Source organism: Diospyros lotus, chromosome 2 (assembly GCF_014633365.1).
Source record: "Diospyros lotus cultivar Yz01 chromosome 2, ASM1463336v1, whole genome shotgun sequence".
Classification (NCBI taxonomy): domain Eukaryota; kingdom Viridiplantae; phylum Streptophyta; class Magnoliopsida; order Ericales; family Ebenaceae; genus Diospyros; species Diospyros lotus.
Genome location: NC_068339.1, coordinates 9,819,925 through 9,835,101, shown reverse-complemented (window position 1 = coordinate 9,835,101; position 15,177 = coordinate 9,819,925). Strand labels below are relative to the sequence as shown.

General features: G+C 36.9%; 1 protein-coding gene across 1 annotated transcript; it reads left to right on the top strand.

Annotated features, from left to right (window-relative positions):
• Positions 1–5,277: 5,277 nt before the first annotated feature.
• On the top strand, positions 5,278–13,929 carry LOC127795709 (phospholipid:diacylglycerol acyltransferase 1). The gene is made up of 7 exons (XM_052327562.1): positions 5,278–6,204; positions 7,189–7,411; positions 8,010–8,290; positions 9,417–9,741; positions 11,680–11,939; positions 12,232–12,725; positions 13,235–13,929. The coding sequence occupies exons 1-6, from the start codon at positions 5,750–5,752 to the stop codon at positions 12,581–12,583; spliced, it is 1,896 nt and encodes a 631-aa protein (XP_052183522.1). The 5' UTR covers positions 5,278–5,749; the 3' UTR covers positions 12,584–12,725; positions 13,235–13,929.
• The last annotated feature ends 1,248 nt before the right edge of the window (positions 13,930–15,177 follow it).

The following is a 15,177-nucleotide window of genomic DNA, read 5'->3' as shown; positions in this document are numbered from 1 at the left end:
AAAATGATTAGGTACGTGGGTAAAAATTAGTAGAAGCGTGATATGTTTAAATTATAAATTTTAAGTGGTTAGATTTAATTAATTTAAGTCATGGTTCTATTAAACGTAACAAAATATTTTACTTCACATCGGAAGCACAAAAGAGGCAGGAATCAGTCGATTACAGCCAGCTCCTAATCTTCTCCTCGTGTTCTATATTTCCCGTGAAAGTCTCTATGGTTTTTCGTATTTTATTCCCTCCCTCATCGTGACTCAGTTGCATGCATTAATAATAATAATCCGCATGAAAACCACCCTATGACTTATATTTTATTAATAAGTTTACTCTTAATGGAATGAGCTAAACAATGATGTTTTGGTGTCTTTCATTTCGACCGTCACGGAACTTTGTACCACTCCGCTTTCATTGGGAATGATGCCGAACCCGTTAAGGCTAGGTTCTTAAAAAATGGATGTGGTCAAGATTATGTGGTTATGTTAATAATTTATTATGAATGGGGACATAGTTTCTTGTGTATGAGAAGAGATGAGAACATGAATGACATAATGTTGTCTATGTTGTTATGGATAAAGTGTGCGAATTGATGAGCTTAAGTGGCTAAGTTTAATGTTGTCTATGTGTCTCTTAAAGATATGGGTTACAAAGCCACTGACTGTTGACCGTAGGTCGTGGCAGTGGATGGTTGGATGTATGGGCGCCAGTCATTAACTGTTATGATAAGCGCTAGACGGACCAGAATAGCTAGTACTGCCAGATTCCTGCCTTGATTGTGTGCATATCATGTTGTGTGTGCTGCATAAGAACTGGGTTGCATTCACTTGGCGACATGCTTTGTGTGTGATGGGATGTGTGAGCATCTGCATGACCTGGTTGGTCTGAGAGCTAACATGGGTTCTTCAAGTAAGCCGGTGCATTTAGAGGCATTTCGCATGTATGAATTCTTATGTGGGCATAACATGGCCTGATGCTTGGTTTATAGGGGCCTTGTCATTATGTTTATGCTGCAAAAGTCGTTGCATTTCCTAATTGTTGCACTGTATGGTGAGAATATGTGGTTTTAAGTGATGAGTACAGGTGGTGGGCGTGGCTCACGGTAAGACCTTGAGAGTGAGACCCACGGCAGCGTGACCCACGATAAGACCTTGGGAGCGAGACCCACGGCGGCGTGGCCCACAGTAAGACCTTGGGAGCGAGACCTACAGCGGTGTGACCCACGGTAAGACTTTGGAAGTGAGACCCACGACAACAGTAAGACCCTGGGGTGAGACCCACGACAACAGATTATGTTGATAGTAATAGGAATAGACGTGTAAAGGAAATGGTATGGTCGCTTATAAAAGGTTGATATCAGGTTTGTATGTGGGACTTGGGTGCCAATGTGTGTTTGATGTGGGCCCCAATGACCGTCTATGTGAAGTTTACTATATGTTTGTGTATCTAGAAATAAGGCAGGTATTGGGCATGGTATGACATGAAGTTGCATTGGCATGAATTACATGGGGTGTTATGGGAAGAGTTATATCTGTATCACATAGCCTTTATTTCTAAAGTTGCTGAGTCTTGCGACTCACATTTGTTTTCCATCATTCCAGGTAGGAGTATCCTGAGATCGCAAATGCGTTCAACGGAGTTGGGTACAGATCGTTGAGTCATAATAACAAGTGCAGGGCTCTCTCGAACCTAGCTCTTGGGTGTCATTGTGTAATGTTTTATAATTTTGAGTTAAATAAATGTTATGTAAGTCAAGTGGGCTCACAGTCTGAATAGTTATGCAAGAACATCTACGGAATGCTATGTGATAAAAAAGATATGGTTTTAATAAGGGCGGTGTCTGAGTTTTTAATTTGTGTTATTGTTCTATATCACTCAAATAATAACCCTCTTACGGATCCTCTATGCTAGTAGGGACTCCAGGAGCGCAGGCCGTTACAACTTTGGCTAGTGACTTGTCATCTTTAATGGTGACTTTCTCCCTTATTCTTATTTTCCCTTCAATTGATTGGCCACTGCAAACCCATAAATGAGTTAGTTACCATGAAACCCAATGGGTTAGTTCATTCATCAAGCCGCCGACTTATTATCTTTCATGAATGCTTCGATGAAACTCAAGCAAGTTTTATCCTGCGTTATGTATATGATGTGTGTGTATATATATTTAACAATTATTTTTATGGTGGCGATGGGGATGGGGCTATTGTCAACCCGATCAATTAACATATATATATATATACATTATACAAAGTAACATATATACAATAACTTATATGTTTATCAAAACCCAATTAATTCATTTATTTGAGGAATCGATTTAAACGTGCATATGATTTTGATTAACATATGATTTTGAGGAATAAACATATATATAGTACATAATTATTTGAGGGATCGATTTAACACATAACATATATATAGTATATATAATTTATTATATATATATACACAATGTGACAGGCGCGAACGCTGACGATGGAGCTGTGAGCGCAGACGACGGCGACAGATAAGATAGGAATGGGTTTGGAGATAAATAGAAAACAAATACAAGAGAGACCCATTTCATCCCTTACTCTTTTCAATCGCGCGTGATTTAACGTATAGTATTGACTAGACAATGAGATGCATGATCGGTCTAAAAAGTTGATTTGAATGATGTAATAGGTCCCTCTTGCAACTTGAGGGGCACAATAAATGTAATACCCTAGACTTTGAAAAATAATTTATCATTGGGTTTATAATGATTTATATATGATTATCGGTTAATTGTGGGGTTGAGATGAATTAATTGTGATTTATTAAAGAAATGTGACTATGGGGATATTTATGGAAACAATGGAAAAATAGAATAAATTAAATTAATGAGTTTTTGGTAAATTCGGGTATAAGTGAAATTAATAATTTGGGTGTGTGTGGAATTTTGGAAGTTCTGGGGGTTGTGGTGCGATTTGTGAAAATGGCTCAGGGTCACCTTAAGTATGTTGGTGTGCAATATACAAGTGAAGATGGTGGCTAGCGCGGGTGGTCACGCGTGGGCTAAGTGAGGTCACGGGTTCGACCTGCGGGAGAGGCTTGCGCGTTGGGAGAAACAAGTTGATGTTTAATCAGCCAGGCGGCACCCATGCGTGCTAGTTGTGCCACGTGGCATCGCCGTGTCCCTCACTAGCCACCCTCCTTGTCTCTTCTGCTGCCATGTGGCAACTTCTGGGGGCTCCTTTAAGCCAAATTTTGCACCCCCACAAGCTCGTTACGCCTATAAATAGCAGCATTTTCCACTGTAAACGTTGTGAATTTTGGAAGTACTGAAACTCTGCTCGTGGACATATGCGAAGTATACAAATATTTTAAATTTATTTATTTAATAGTGTTAATTAAAATTAATTATGTGTTTAACTAAATTATCCTGTAATGTAACAGTGATAATTAAAATTAACCATGTAATTAATTATTTTATTTTATAATTATATAGAGAATTGAGACGCGGAACCGACACGAAACAAGCGACTAATACGCTATAAGGTTTAATATGATTTGTGTGTAAATTTTTGTTGGTATGGCTTGTATTAGATGGTGGGGGAAGTGCCTAGGCATGAGGTTATAGATTTGGGTCGTGCGAATCTCGAGATGGGGTCTTAAATGAAATCGGTGGGGCCACAAAAATCTAGACCAGGGTGCGCTGGATAAGTCTATATGCATGATACATTTCAAATCCTTTTATAATTGTCATGCATTTTAATTTATTGCATCTCATATCACTCTTACTGAGTCCCCGAACTCACCCCTATATTTCCCCACTAACCATACAGACGCCTCGGGGACAGAAGAGGGAAAGGCAGTACTGGTGGACGAAACACCAGCTGGTAGCAATTATGGACAGTGAGAATGTGGGTTAATCTCTTGTGTTAATTATGTAATGTATCTGTTGTGTATTAACTATGGGTGATGGTTATGGTTTGACTAGAAGTCGACTCGAAACAAGTTAAAATTCCCGCTATAAGTAAACCTAGTGTGCGTTGGAAACTTGAACTAGTCAGTTGCGGTCAGAATGTGAAATATGTTTAAATGTGTTTGATTGTTGGAGTACTTTTTTTGAGCGTGTTGACATTTATTCTATTTGTCTACGGAGGATGTATATATATTTTAAGGGCCTAATTAGGATCGGGACTCGAGTGAGTTTTCGCTGCCTATGCATTTTACACCCAAAGGCGACGAAGCTTGGATCTCACCTAAAGCACCCATATTATCTTAATAATCTATGTTGGCAGGGCATAGTCGTCATTTGAGATAGGCTGAAAATGCAACCGTAGGTTACGGTGACACCTAGTAGTGAGATCGGGGCATCACAATAAACCCCCTCAAATTAAAGACATAAATAGTTAAACAAGAGAAGTTTAGAGGCATTGATGTGTGTTTAGCCTTAAATAAATAAATCATTCATCAAAAAAATAAATAGACAAGTGCTAACTAAAATTAATTTAAATTACGAGGAATTCAACTAGACTCATGGTTTTAATTTAGCATTTAAAGGTTCATGAAGTTTTTTTTCTTTCAAATAATCATTTTATTTTGTTTAGAGTTTAACATTATTAATAAACTTATCGAACAACATATTTTTTTAATGGTCCATGATGTGCACACATTAATAAAAAAATATGTATCGCAAATTAAAAAAAAAAACTCTAACAATTATAGTATTTGGCATTCATAAAAATTCTGTCAACATTTTAAAATTAATAATAAATATAATGTTAAGTTTGCAACAGAGGTGAGTAAAAACGAAATAATAGATAATAAACCAAATAAAAGGGTAAATTAAGTGAGGTAGAGTTTGTTACCTATTTGCATGGTGTTTAAATATTTTGATTATATATAATAATTTAAATCTTACGTTATACTTTGAGGCGATGGAAATGTTTAATATATTTTTTAATAATATTAATAAATATAATTATTTTTCATAATGTGATGCGTTGCGTGACAACCTCTGCAGGTATAATCAATCACCCATATAATTTTAAAGTGTCAAATGAAAAGACAGTGATGGAGCTAATTGCATTGCATCGGACGAGGGAGTCATTTTTAATAGTTGGACGACGACAGCTGAAATGATAGACCGAAAAATACAAATAAAAAATAGAGGAGGGACAGCGGGCATCCCGAAGCCAAGTGCCAAGCCGCAATTTATTCTAAAATCGACAAATATTTATCTTTTCCTTTCTTTTTTTTTTTTTTGGATTTTGCCTCTTTTTATGCTTTAATTTCGTTCCCTGACGCCGCCTTCGACTTCGGGAATCGTCTGAGGAGTTGGAATACGGGCTGCGGGAACCTCCGACTGACAGCTCTTTTGGCTGTTTCCGGAGGATTCCATATAAACACGCTCCTCTCTCCCATCGTTATCACGTCAATCCCGCCTTCTCCACCCCGTACGATCACTCCTCCCAGCAGCAAATCACCACCGCGTTTCGGATCTACACGCCTCGGCCTCTATATCTCCGTCGAGTCCCCCTATCTGCCGCCACAAGGCTATCTCTGGCCACCGCTCCCGGCGTATACTTACAGATATACACGCACTGTGTATAGGTTAGTATGCAGCTTTGAGTTTGGTAGAATCTTTGGCCAGAGACGCCATAAATGAGAATCGTAGTTTTCTTCAGAGCAGTTACAGAGCTTCATTTATAGAATCTGTCTCTATTTTCCTCTCTCTCCATATACTTAAGTATACAAATCGATACGGTACATATATACGTGTGCGCGTAGATGTTGAGGCGTAGAAAGGGCTCTGAGACAAAGAAAGCTTCGAATTCGGAGTTGCAGATTGGCGGAGACGATGAGAAGAAGGGGAGAGATAGGGATGAGAAATCGAGGAAGAGTAGATTGGAGGAAGAGAGAGAAAAGAAACCGAAGAAGTGGAGTTGCGTTGATAGTTGCTGTTGGTTGATCGGTTGCATTTGTTCGGTATGGTGGTTTTTGCTGTTTTTGTACAATGCGATGCCGGCTTCGTTCCCTCAGTACGTGACGGAGGCCATCACCGGGCCGTTACCGGATCCGCCTGGCGTGAAGCTGCAAAAAGAGGGGTTGCAGGTGAAGCACCCGGTGGTGTTCGTTCCCGGGATCGTCACTGGAGGGCTCGAACTCTGGGAAGGCCACCAGTGCGCCGAAGGACTGTTCAGGAAGAGGCTATGGGGTGGAACATTTGGCGAAGTGTACAAAAGGTAAAATTAATAGAAGGTTCTGGCATCTAGTAGTCCCAATGTCCAATAGGATAAAATTAATTAATTTGTATAGCTATTAGTTAGTACCATGCTCTTCTGATCTGTGAATGGAGTGATGAATTCTGTACTTCTGAATCATAAAGGTATTCAGTGTGATATGTAGTGGAAAAAGTGTGTTTAATTCTTTACGGGGCGATTGCAAGGATGCCAGAAAGAAAAAGAGAATGAATGAAAGAAGGGAAAAAAAAAAGTCATTTTCTGTTGCTTTAGATGACTAGGAAGTCATGGTTGTGATTATAGATGAGATTCTGCTTCCATTTTTGTGAAGCAAATGTTGTAAGATATTATCCAGCCAAAAAAAGGGTTCTGAGTGTTTAGAGGAGGATATATCTAGCAAATAATGGAGAGTTGGTGCTTTATAGTTTTCAGATAGCTGTAAAAGTGGTTGTTGACTTTGAAAGTAACTATTTCTTCAGTTGGTTGTAGATCCAAACTCTGCCACTAATTCAGAACCTTTACTATTTCTTGAGTTATGGAACCTGTCCTAATTCAAAATGTTTATCAAATTGGCTTGCTTTGCCGTATTTGGTGGTCCTATGAATCCTAAAGGTTTTAGTGATTATGAAGGATAGAAATGGTAAACATGGTGAAGGGAAAAAGTAGATAACTACTTAGCAAAGAAAAGTAAAAGAAAAAGAAAAAGAAAAAACTCTCTTGGAAATACTGAGACACGGGTGGGGAAATATGTAAATGAGAAAAGTTTCCACACTTCTTTTTAATATTGGGAAGGACAAGTTTACACAGATACAAATAATAGGGTTAGCATTTGTTACATGCTCTGTTAGCTTAATTGTGCCTCTGATGATTATTACTTCCTTGGTTTTAGTGACATCAGAACTGACCACTGTTAACTCTTTTGTGTAACAATGTTGGTGGAATTGACCCGTGAAACAGTTTTTCTTCCTTACATCCTATTTCCTGCAGACCTTTATGCTGGGTTGAGCACATGTCGCTGGATAATGAAACTGGATTGGACCCTCCTGGTATAAGAGTTAGGCCTGTATCTGGTCTTGTGGCAGCTGATTACTTTGCACCAGGTTATTTTGTTTGGGCAGTTCTAATAGCAAATTTGGCACGCCTAGGATATGAGGAGAAAAACATGTATATGGCTGCATATGATTGGAGGAGCTCATTTCAAAGTACTGAGGTATTTCCAGAACGCCAATTTTTATCCTAAAAATGTTATTCTATTACTCTGAGAGCTTAGCCAATTCCTTGCATTAGCTCTATATGCATTATAATATTTTCACTATAGAATTTGGATCAACTTGCACCTTGTATAAGAATTACATTCTTATGCCCCTAGGGAGGGTAATCATGCTTGGCATTCCTGCCAAGTTGGCCAGAGTTACCTAGTCTGCATGGTCATACTTCTTTTTACTTTTTGGATAAATAACACTATAGAACATAAAGAGAACAAAACTGCCTTACTGGATTGAACCCCCCATAGAAAAGAACCAAACCCAGCATAGCCATGGTCATATTTCTTTAAGTAAACAATTAAAATTAACTCCAACAAGGTGTTTGAAACTGAAGCGACTGAAATTGTAATCAATTTTATAGGGGCATTGTAGATAGAGAATGGAAGAGACCATTAAACTAAGGGGAATATTGTTCCAAAAGGGTTGTATGAAACCTTGATGAGGAATATAGGGCTAGTAATTATTATATTTGAGGTAACTTATGTCTGTCTAATATGTTACTCTCTCCTTCAATATTTATATTCTGCCAAATTGAACTGTCAGGTGCGCGACCAAACTCTGAGCCGGATGAAAAGTAATATAGAACTGATGGTTGCAACGAGTGGGAGAAAGGTGGTCGTGATTCCACATTCCATGGGTGTCCTCTACTTCTTGCATTTCATGAAATGGGTTGAGGCATCAACTCCAATGGGTGGCGGAGGTGGGCCAGATTGGTGTGCTAAGCATATAAAGGCGGTAATGAATATTGGTGGTCCATTTTTAGGTGTTCCAAAAGCAGTCTCTGGATTATTTTCTGCCGAAGCGAAAGATATCGCTGTTGCCAGGTTTTTCTTATGGCTATTAAAACTTTATGTTGTGACATAAAATCTGCTTGTTATTTATGGCAAGGATCATTATGGTTTTGTTTTTGTTGAACACAATCATTTTATTTATAAACTATGGATTTGCCTCAGACCTATTACAATCAAATTTATTCCATTCCGTGTGAAAACAAGCTATGATCCATATTCAAGTTCTGCCATGTGAATTGATTTTATTGTATAATCCTATCATTATAAACAATCTTTGATGCAACACTGTGCTAGACAGTAATATTGCTAGTTCAATGGATCTGTAATATTATAGTTTTTTTTTTTTAGCTGGGCAAGTATTGTGGTTTTCTATTGGCTGTAGTTTATATAGGGCTTAGTTTCAAAAGTTGTAAATTAGAAATTAGTTTGCGACTTGATTTTGTGCTGATTTCAGTATGAGCTAATTATTCATGATCGTGGAAAATGCTTTGGATATTGTCTCATATGGAACTTAAGGAATGTGTGAGATGTATAGAGAGGGTGGCAGGGGAGGTACAGCATCTCATAGAGGTAGTGATGTCATGTGACTTGTGTGAATACTTTTACCACCAGTTATAGTGTTGTCTTGCATGCTAAAAGCATACATTTTTTTGGTATGCTTTAGGAGATACCAAAACTCAGATATCTACATTATTATTGAGTATATTTCCCTCTCACCATGAAGAACGTGGTTTTGACATTACATGAGTTGTAATTCCGCTCTAGGCTTGAGTTGTGTTAAAATGCTAAAACTCAAAAGAAAGGTATGCTTCATGTTTATTGAACTTTTATATTCTGTAGGATATTCTGAAATTCAGATATTGTATCTTATTAACTAGGCAAATTTCTTTCCACAATGTTAAGGGCGTTGTTTTGTTGCAAAATGTGTATCTATTTCCTGTTTGGATTTTTGCTAAAGAATCCCTGTGTGTTTACATTTGCAATTAAGATGAACAAAGTGACTTTTCATGTGACAATTATTTTCACTAAGAGTTCTTGGTTTCTATAATTATTCATTAAATTTTTTATATTACCAAACGAAAAGACAAATATGATAAATGTTTTAAGTTCTGAACATGTGTATTAATTTTCGGCTTTTTATGAAATTCAACTCCTGCAGGGGTATTGCACCAGGTGTTTTAGATATGGATGTATTTGGTTTACAAACTTTCCAGCATGTGATGCGGATGACTCGTACTTGGGATTCAACAATGTCAATGATTCCTAAAGGCGGGGACACTATTTGGGGTGGCCTTGACTGGTCACCAGAAGAAGGCTATGAGTGTATTTTGAAGAAAATGAAGAACAATGACACTCAGATGGTGGGCCAAACTGTAAAAGGGATTTCAGGCTATACAAAACACGTGCATTATGGAAGGATTATATCATTTGGGAAAGATGTAGCTGAGACACACTCTTCAGAAATTAAAAGGACTGATTTCAGGGTAATCTTCCAGTTTTTGTCTTGTTTGTCCATGCTGGCTTTCTTTCTTACTTGTTTTTATTTTAACTTGGTAGGATGAGAAATTGTCGGTGTTCCATATAACACGGATTTGGTCAGGCAACACTAAAAGTACATGGCTTACACATGTCTACTTTTGTATCAGTTTTCCATATAAATTCTCTTTGTACCTTCATAGCACGATTCCTTTAATGCCCGGACAGAAAATTCTTTCTCTCCTTTATGCTTGCTAGTTTGAGGTGGAAACAACATTAGCTGTTGATGATACTTATATCTGGTGGACAACAGAGCAAGCAGTGTCCCTTGAACCGTTTTATTTTAAATTGCGTTGTGCATACACTAGTAGGTCTCAACATGATACATGTAATGTCAAAGGTAGTCAATGGCCTAATTGATCATTTTTTTTTTTTTATTTAAACACTTGATCCCTTTTCATTTACTTTTGAGGTTTTTGTTGATTTTGTTTGGTCTTGGAGAGGAAGGTACCAGACGTTTAGATATTTGCCCCTTATTAGCCACTTGGTTGTGACTCACAAGTATTAGTGAAGGTTTATTGGCATACAACATAGGGGTAACATATGGGGTAGAGATATGGCTTTTAAGGATAGATGAACGGTTTGGTGGCTCTTCACGAAGTAATGAGAAATCAGTTGGGACTGTCGAGAGAAGTTTAGAAGAAAATATAAAAGGAAAAATAAGTGGAGGAAAAAAAATAGTTTATGGTGTTTGTTTGCTTTTGCAGGCATATTAGGTGCAGGCACAGATCACATCACATGCTATAGAATGGAAATAAGAGACTTTTCTTCTTTGTTATTCGGTTTTTTAACCAGAAACATGGTGTCTGAAACTCCTTATCAAATGAACCACAATGTTGTGATTTGTTTGAATTTGATTCTGTTGCATTTTTAGGAAAAAAGATCAGAATTTGGATATTAAGAAAATGATCAATAAGTTTTATGCAGGTGTCAAGAAAGGTCAAAACTGTGTGAGTGTAATTTCTGTAGCCCAAAATAGGTTCACAATGTAATATGGTTGAGCCATGAGATTGACTCGGGAAAGACTTCATTGAATTGACCATCCATTAATCTCAAACATGAGCTAAGTGCTTCAAGTTTTTGCTTTTTTGTAATCATTTTCCTGTAGCATCTAGTTACGGTCGTTGCTCGTGCCCCTTTATCATCACCAATCTTTTGCAAGAATTATTTTTCTTGTTGCAAAACTCGCAATTTTTGTTACATGTTATAAAACGCTTTCTTTGCACATAATTGCTGCTGAGTTACAATGTATGTATAAATGCATCTACGGATGAAAGGTCAGTGTTTTAATGAAAAATGTTCTTTGCCAGAATTATTTTCCAGTACTTTATGTATGACTTTTTCATCCTTCTGAATGTGTTTATGGACGCAATAGTAGGTTTCTGAAATTCCTTTCACTATGCATTTGGCTGTGTATGAAAATTGCATGAAACAATGTTCCTTCACATTGTTGTTCAGACTTCAATCAAATCAATGTGTGCTGAGCTGTAGGAGGTTTGAAGTAGCATGAACTACCTTCTTCTTATTCACCAAAGTAGGAAAGCACACAGTTACAACAAGCTAGTCTTTTGGACATTTAAAATAATAACTCCTATTTGGTATGTGAATTGTTAGCATGGGGATGCAAAATTTTAATTGCTGGACGTATATGAAGACCATATAACAGTAAACCAAGCCATTTTACTGCATTAATGTCCAAGTGGAAAATTATTTTGCTAGGGAAAATTTCATAACTACTCTAACCCGAGCACCTCTTGAGCACCTGCTCAAGGGCAATTGCTGATTGCACTTTTCCTGCAAGAGCGAAAAGTGCAAGGGCTATGACACACAGAGATATGTTTTTTGCATGCTTCAATATCTGACTTTTGTTTACGTAGTATCTGTAGGATGCAGTTAAAGGCAATAACCTTGCAAACAAAACGAGCTGTGATGTATGGACCGAGTACCATGATATGGGCATGGAGGGTATTAAAGCTGTTGCAGATTTTAAAGTTTACACAGCAGGATCATTACTTAATCTGCTTCATTTTGTTGCTCCAAAGATGATGAAACGTGGTAGTGCTCATTTTTCATATGGAATTGCAGACAACTTGGATGACAAAAAATATGAACATTACAGATATTGGTCAAACCCCCTGGAAACAAAGTGAGACTCCACTCTCTTCCATCTCTTCCCCTTGAAAAACTGATGTCTATTTCTTTATTTCTGTTGTTGAGTTGTCAATCCTGATGCGTGTGATAAAGATGAGAACTTTTGTAAATGCCAAATAAATGCTATTCTGTGGTGTTCAATCAAATAATTATAAGAAATTGGAGAAAATGGTATTGGGTAATTCTGAGTGTCTGAAAATACTTGCTCTGTGTGCGGGGTGCAATTTTAAGGATTGCCTAAATATTTGCACTCAATTCATCACTTTTGGCTCGTGATGCTTTTGCAGATTACCAAATGCTCCTGACATGGAGATTTTCTCTATGTATGGAGTTGGAATCCCTACTGAAAGGGCATATGTCTATAAGTTAAGTTCTGGTGCCGAGTGTTACATTCCATTTCAGATTGATACCTCTGCCGACGGTGGGCACGACTGCACTTGCCTGAAGGGTGGGGTTTTTTCTGTTGATGGAGATGAAACAGTTCCCATCCTGAGCGCAGGTTTTATGGCTGCAAAAGGTTGGCGGGGGAAAACCCGATTCAATCCCTCTGGCATTCGTACTTACATAAGGGAATATAATCACGCCCCTCCAGCAAATCTCTTGGAAGGCCGTGGAACCCAGAGTGGGGCTCATGTTTAATATAATGGGAACTTTGCCCTGATTGAAGATATCATCCAGGTGGGCAGTGGGAGCTACAGGAGAAGAGTTGGGGGGAGATCAAGTTCATTCCGATGTCTTCAAATGGTCTGAAAGAATCAAGCTTCAACTCTAGATCTCTTCGGTGAGTCTTTAATTTGTTCTCCTAATGATGTCTTTAAAAGTTTGAATGCTTTTGCATTAGTGATGTTAATGAACCCGAAAAACATCTGGATTAATATTTCTTTAGATATAACGTCCCTTTTTAATAGGGTCTGAAAACAACATTTTGACCATTTATACTCTGATAGACTACTGGTAATACCGTCCAAAGTAGTTGTTGGAATTCACCCTCTTGTTGACCCCCCTTTCTTGAAACTAGTGTTGCAATATGAACTTTCGTGACTTCCAAGGGATCTTAAACTTGGTAATAATAGTAAGGTTGCTCTTTTGTGACCAGCTGTAAAGTTATGAGTTTAATTCGTGAAAACAATTTTTTTTTTCAAAGAAAAAAAATAAAAGAAATGTAAGTGTACAAATAGTGTCTTCCCGCATTCATTGTAAAGCAGGGAGCCTCTCCAGTGGAGACGTTTTGTATATCTCTATTCCTGTCGAATAAATGATAAAATTGCCTGTACCTGTCTTATGGAACAGGTGAAATGGCACCTTCTTTTACACGACGGAACCGTGTTTCTTCTGCATGGGTGGGGGAAGTCATGGGGGCAGCGAACCGCTTCCGTTGATTGGCAAAAACCGGAGGGACATTTTCCTGGCGAAGTGGAGCTGATGCTGAAGGATGAGAAATCTCAAAGACTGCTGCTGCTTGAAGAGGCATCAAGGTTTGTGTTGTTGCATAATAACACTTGATTTTTTTTTTTTGTCATTATTATTACAGGAAGCAAAGAAACCGGCCGGTCCAACCAAATTTCGCGAGAACTGGAAGTTTTGGACATCTGATTAATTATTTGAAAACCGTAAGTAGGTAGCAAAAGTTACATAGGATTTGGGGGTGGGAAGGGGAGGGGAAGTGATAATCCAGTTTTGAGCTTGGCAAGTTTGAGCTGAATGGTGTGTGGTGGGTGGGGGTGTCAATTAATGATACAACATCTTATTGGACTACAGTTAATGTATTTTCATCATAAAAAGTGATATTTTGATACTATAAAATATTTGTGTGCGGAGTCCAATTCCAATTCCGATTCCGAACTCCAAGGCGAAAGCGGGGCTGCGGCGATCTCTCGTCCCTTTGCACGTCTCTCGTAAATGCAAAAATGGTCAAAGTACCATTCACTGTATCTCTTGGTTCCGGTTCCAGCCCTGCTGAAAGGACAAATCTCAAATGACAAACCATTTTCGTCTTGTTCTCCTCTCAACTTGCCCTCACACGCTTTTTCGTTTTAAGTTGGATTGTGAATTCAATTTTTTTTGTTATTTTTTCTTTTACGATTTGCTATAAATATTCATCCTCTGTCTCTCGCTTCTTTTAAAAATTATAGTCAGATATCTTTTAGATTTATAAAGTGGTGTCACTTTGTCCCAATCCCATGGTTGAACATTAGCCATTCAATTTTTTACCCTTTTTTTTTATTTTTTTACATTTTTAACAACTTTAATCCAAAATTACCATACATTTTATTCTACCAGCAACTTTACTTTTTTTCAAAATTTCTGATAAAATATTAATGATATAATTTGATTTGATTACTTTTAAAACTATTGCTATATTTATATACACATCTATATTGGCTCATTTAGAAGATATAATCATCCAATCTTGCAACTTTTTATGGTCAAAAGTATATTTATGTTTTTAAATTTTTATATTTTTTCTTATGAAATCATAAAATTTTTCGTAATTGTAAATGTGTATTTAAATTTTTGCATTTTTGGTAGATTTTTAAATTTTTTGTGATTTCAAATGCGCTTTTAAATTACATAAAATCACTTATTTAAATACTTGAAAGTGATACTCACTCGCTGATGAGACAGTTTTTCGATATTTTCATAGCTCTCTCTTTCTCTCTTCTGACATCTTCTCAACTCTATTTTTCTCTCTAGTTTACTTGTGCATATTTATCATTTGTTGACTAGCTATTTAAATGAGTAATTTTATATAATGCATTAACACATTAAGAATTACAAAAAACTTAAGAATATATATATTTTTTACTTTAAATTCAATAATACATTTAAAATAATGAAAAATTTAGAATTTTACGAAAAAAAAAATCACAACAAAATTCAACCACATAAATATAATTTTGACCAATCTCTTATCATTTTTTCTTCGGTCTCATCGTCATTATCACATGTCTTATATCATCACAACCTTAACTATATGAATTTTTAATTTTTTAATTATTTTTTATAATCATATGCTTACAAAATCACTATCACGTCTGGGTCTTCTTCTCCTCCACTTGTTCTATTCTAATAACCTTTTAAATCTATTTACCTCATAAGTCATTAGGTTTATTAGTTTTATTTTTACATGTCAAATCATTTTTAATAATGTGTTACAAATCTTTTAACTTTACTAACCATCATTTTAACCTCATCGCACGTAATCGTGTCAGTGATAAATGATTCAAATGAAT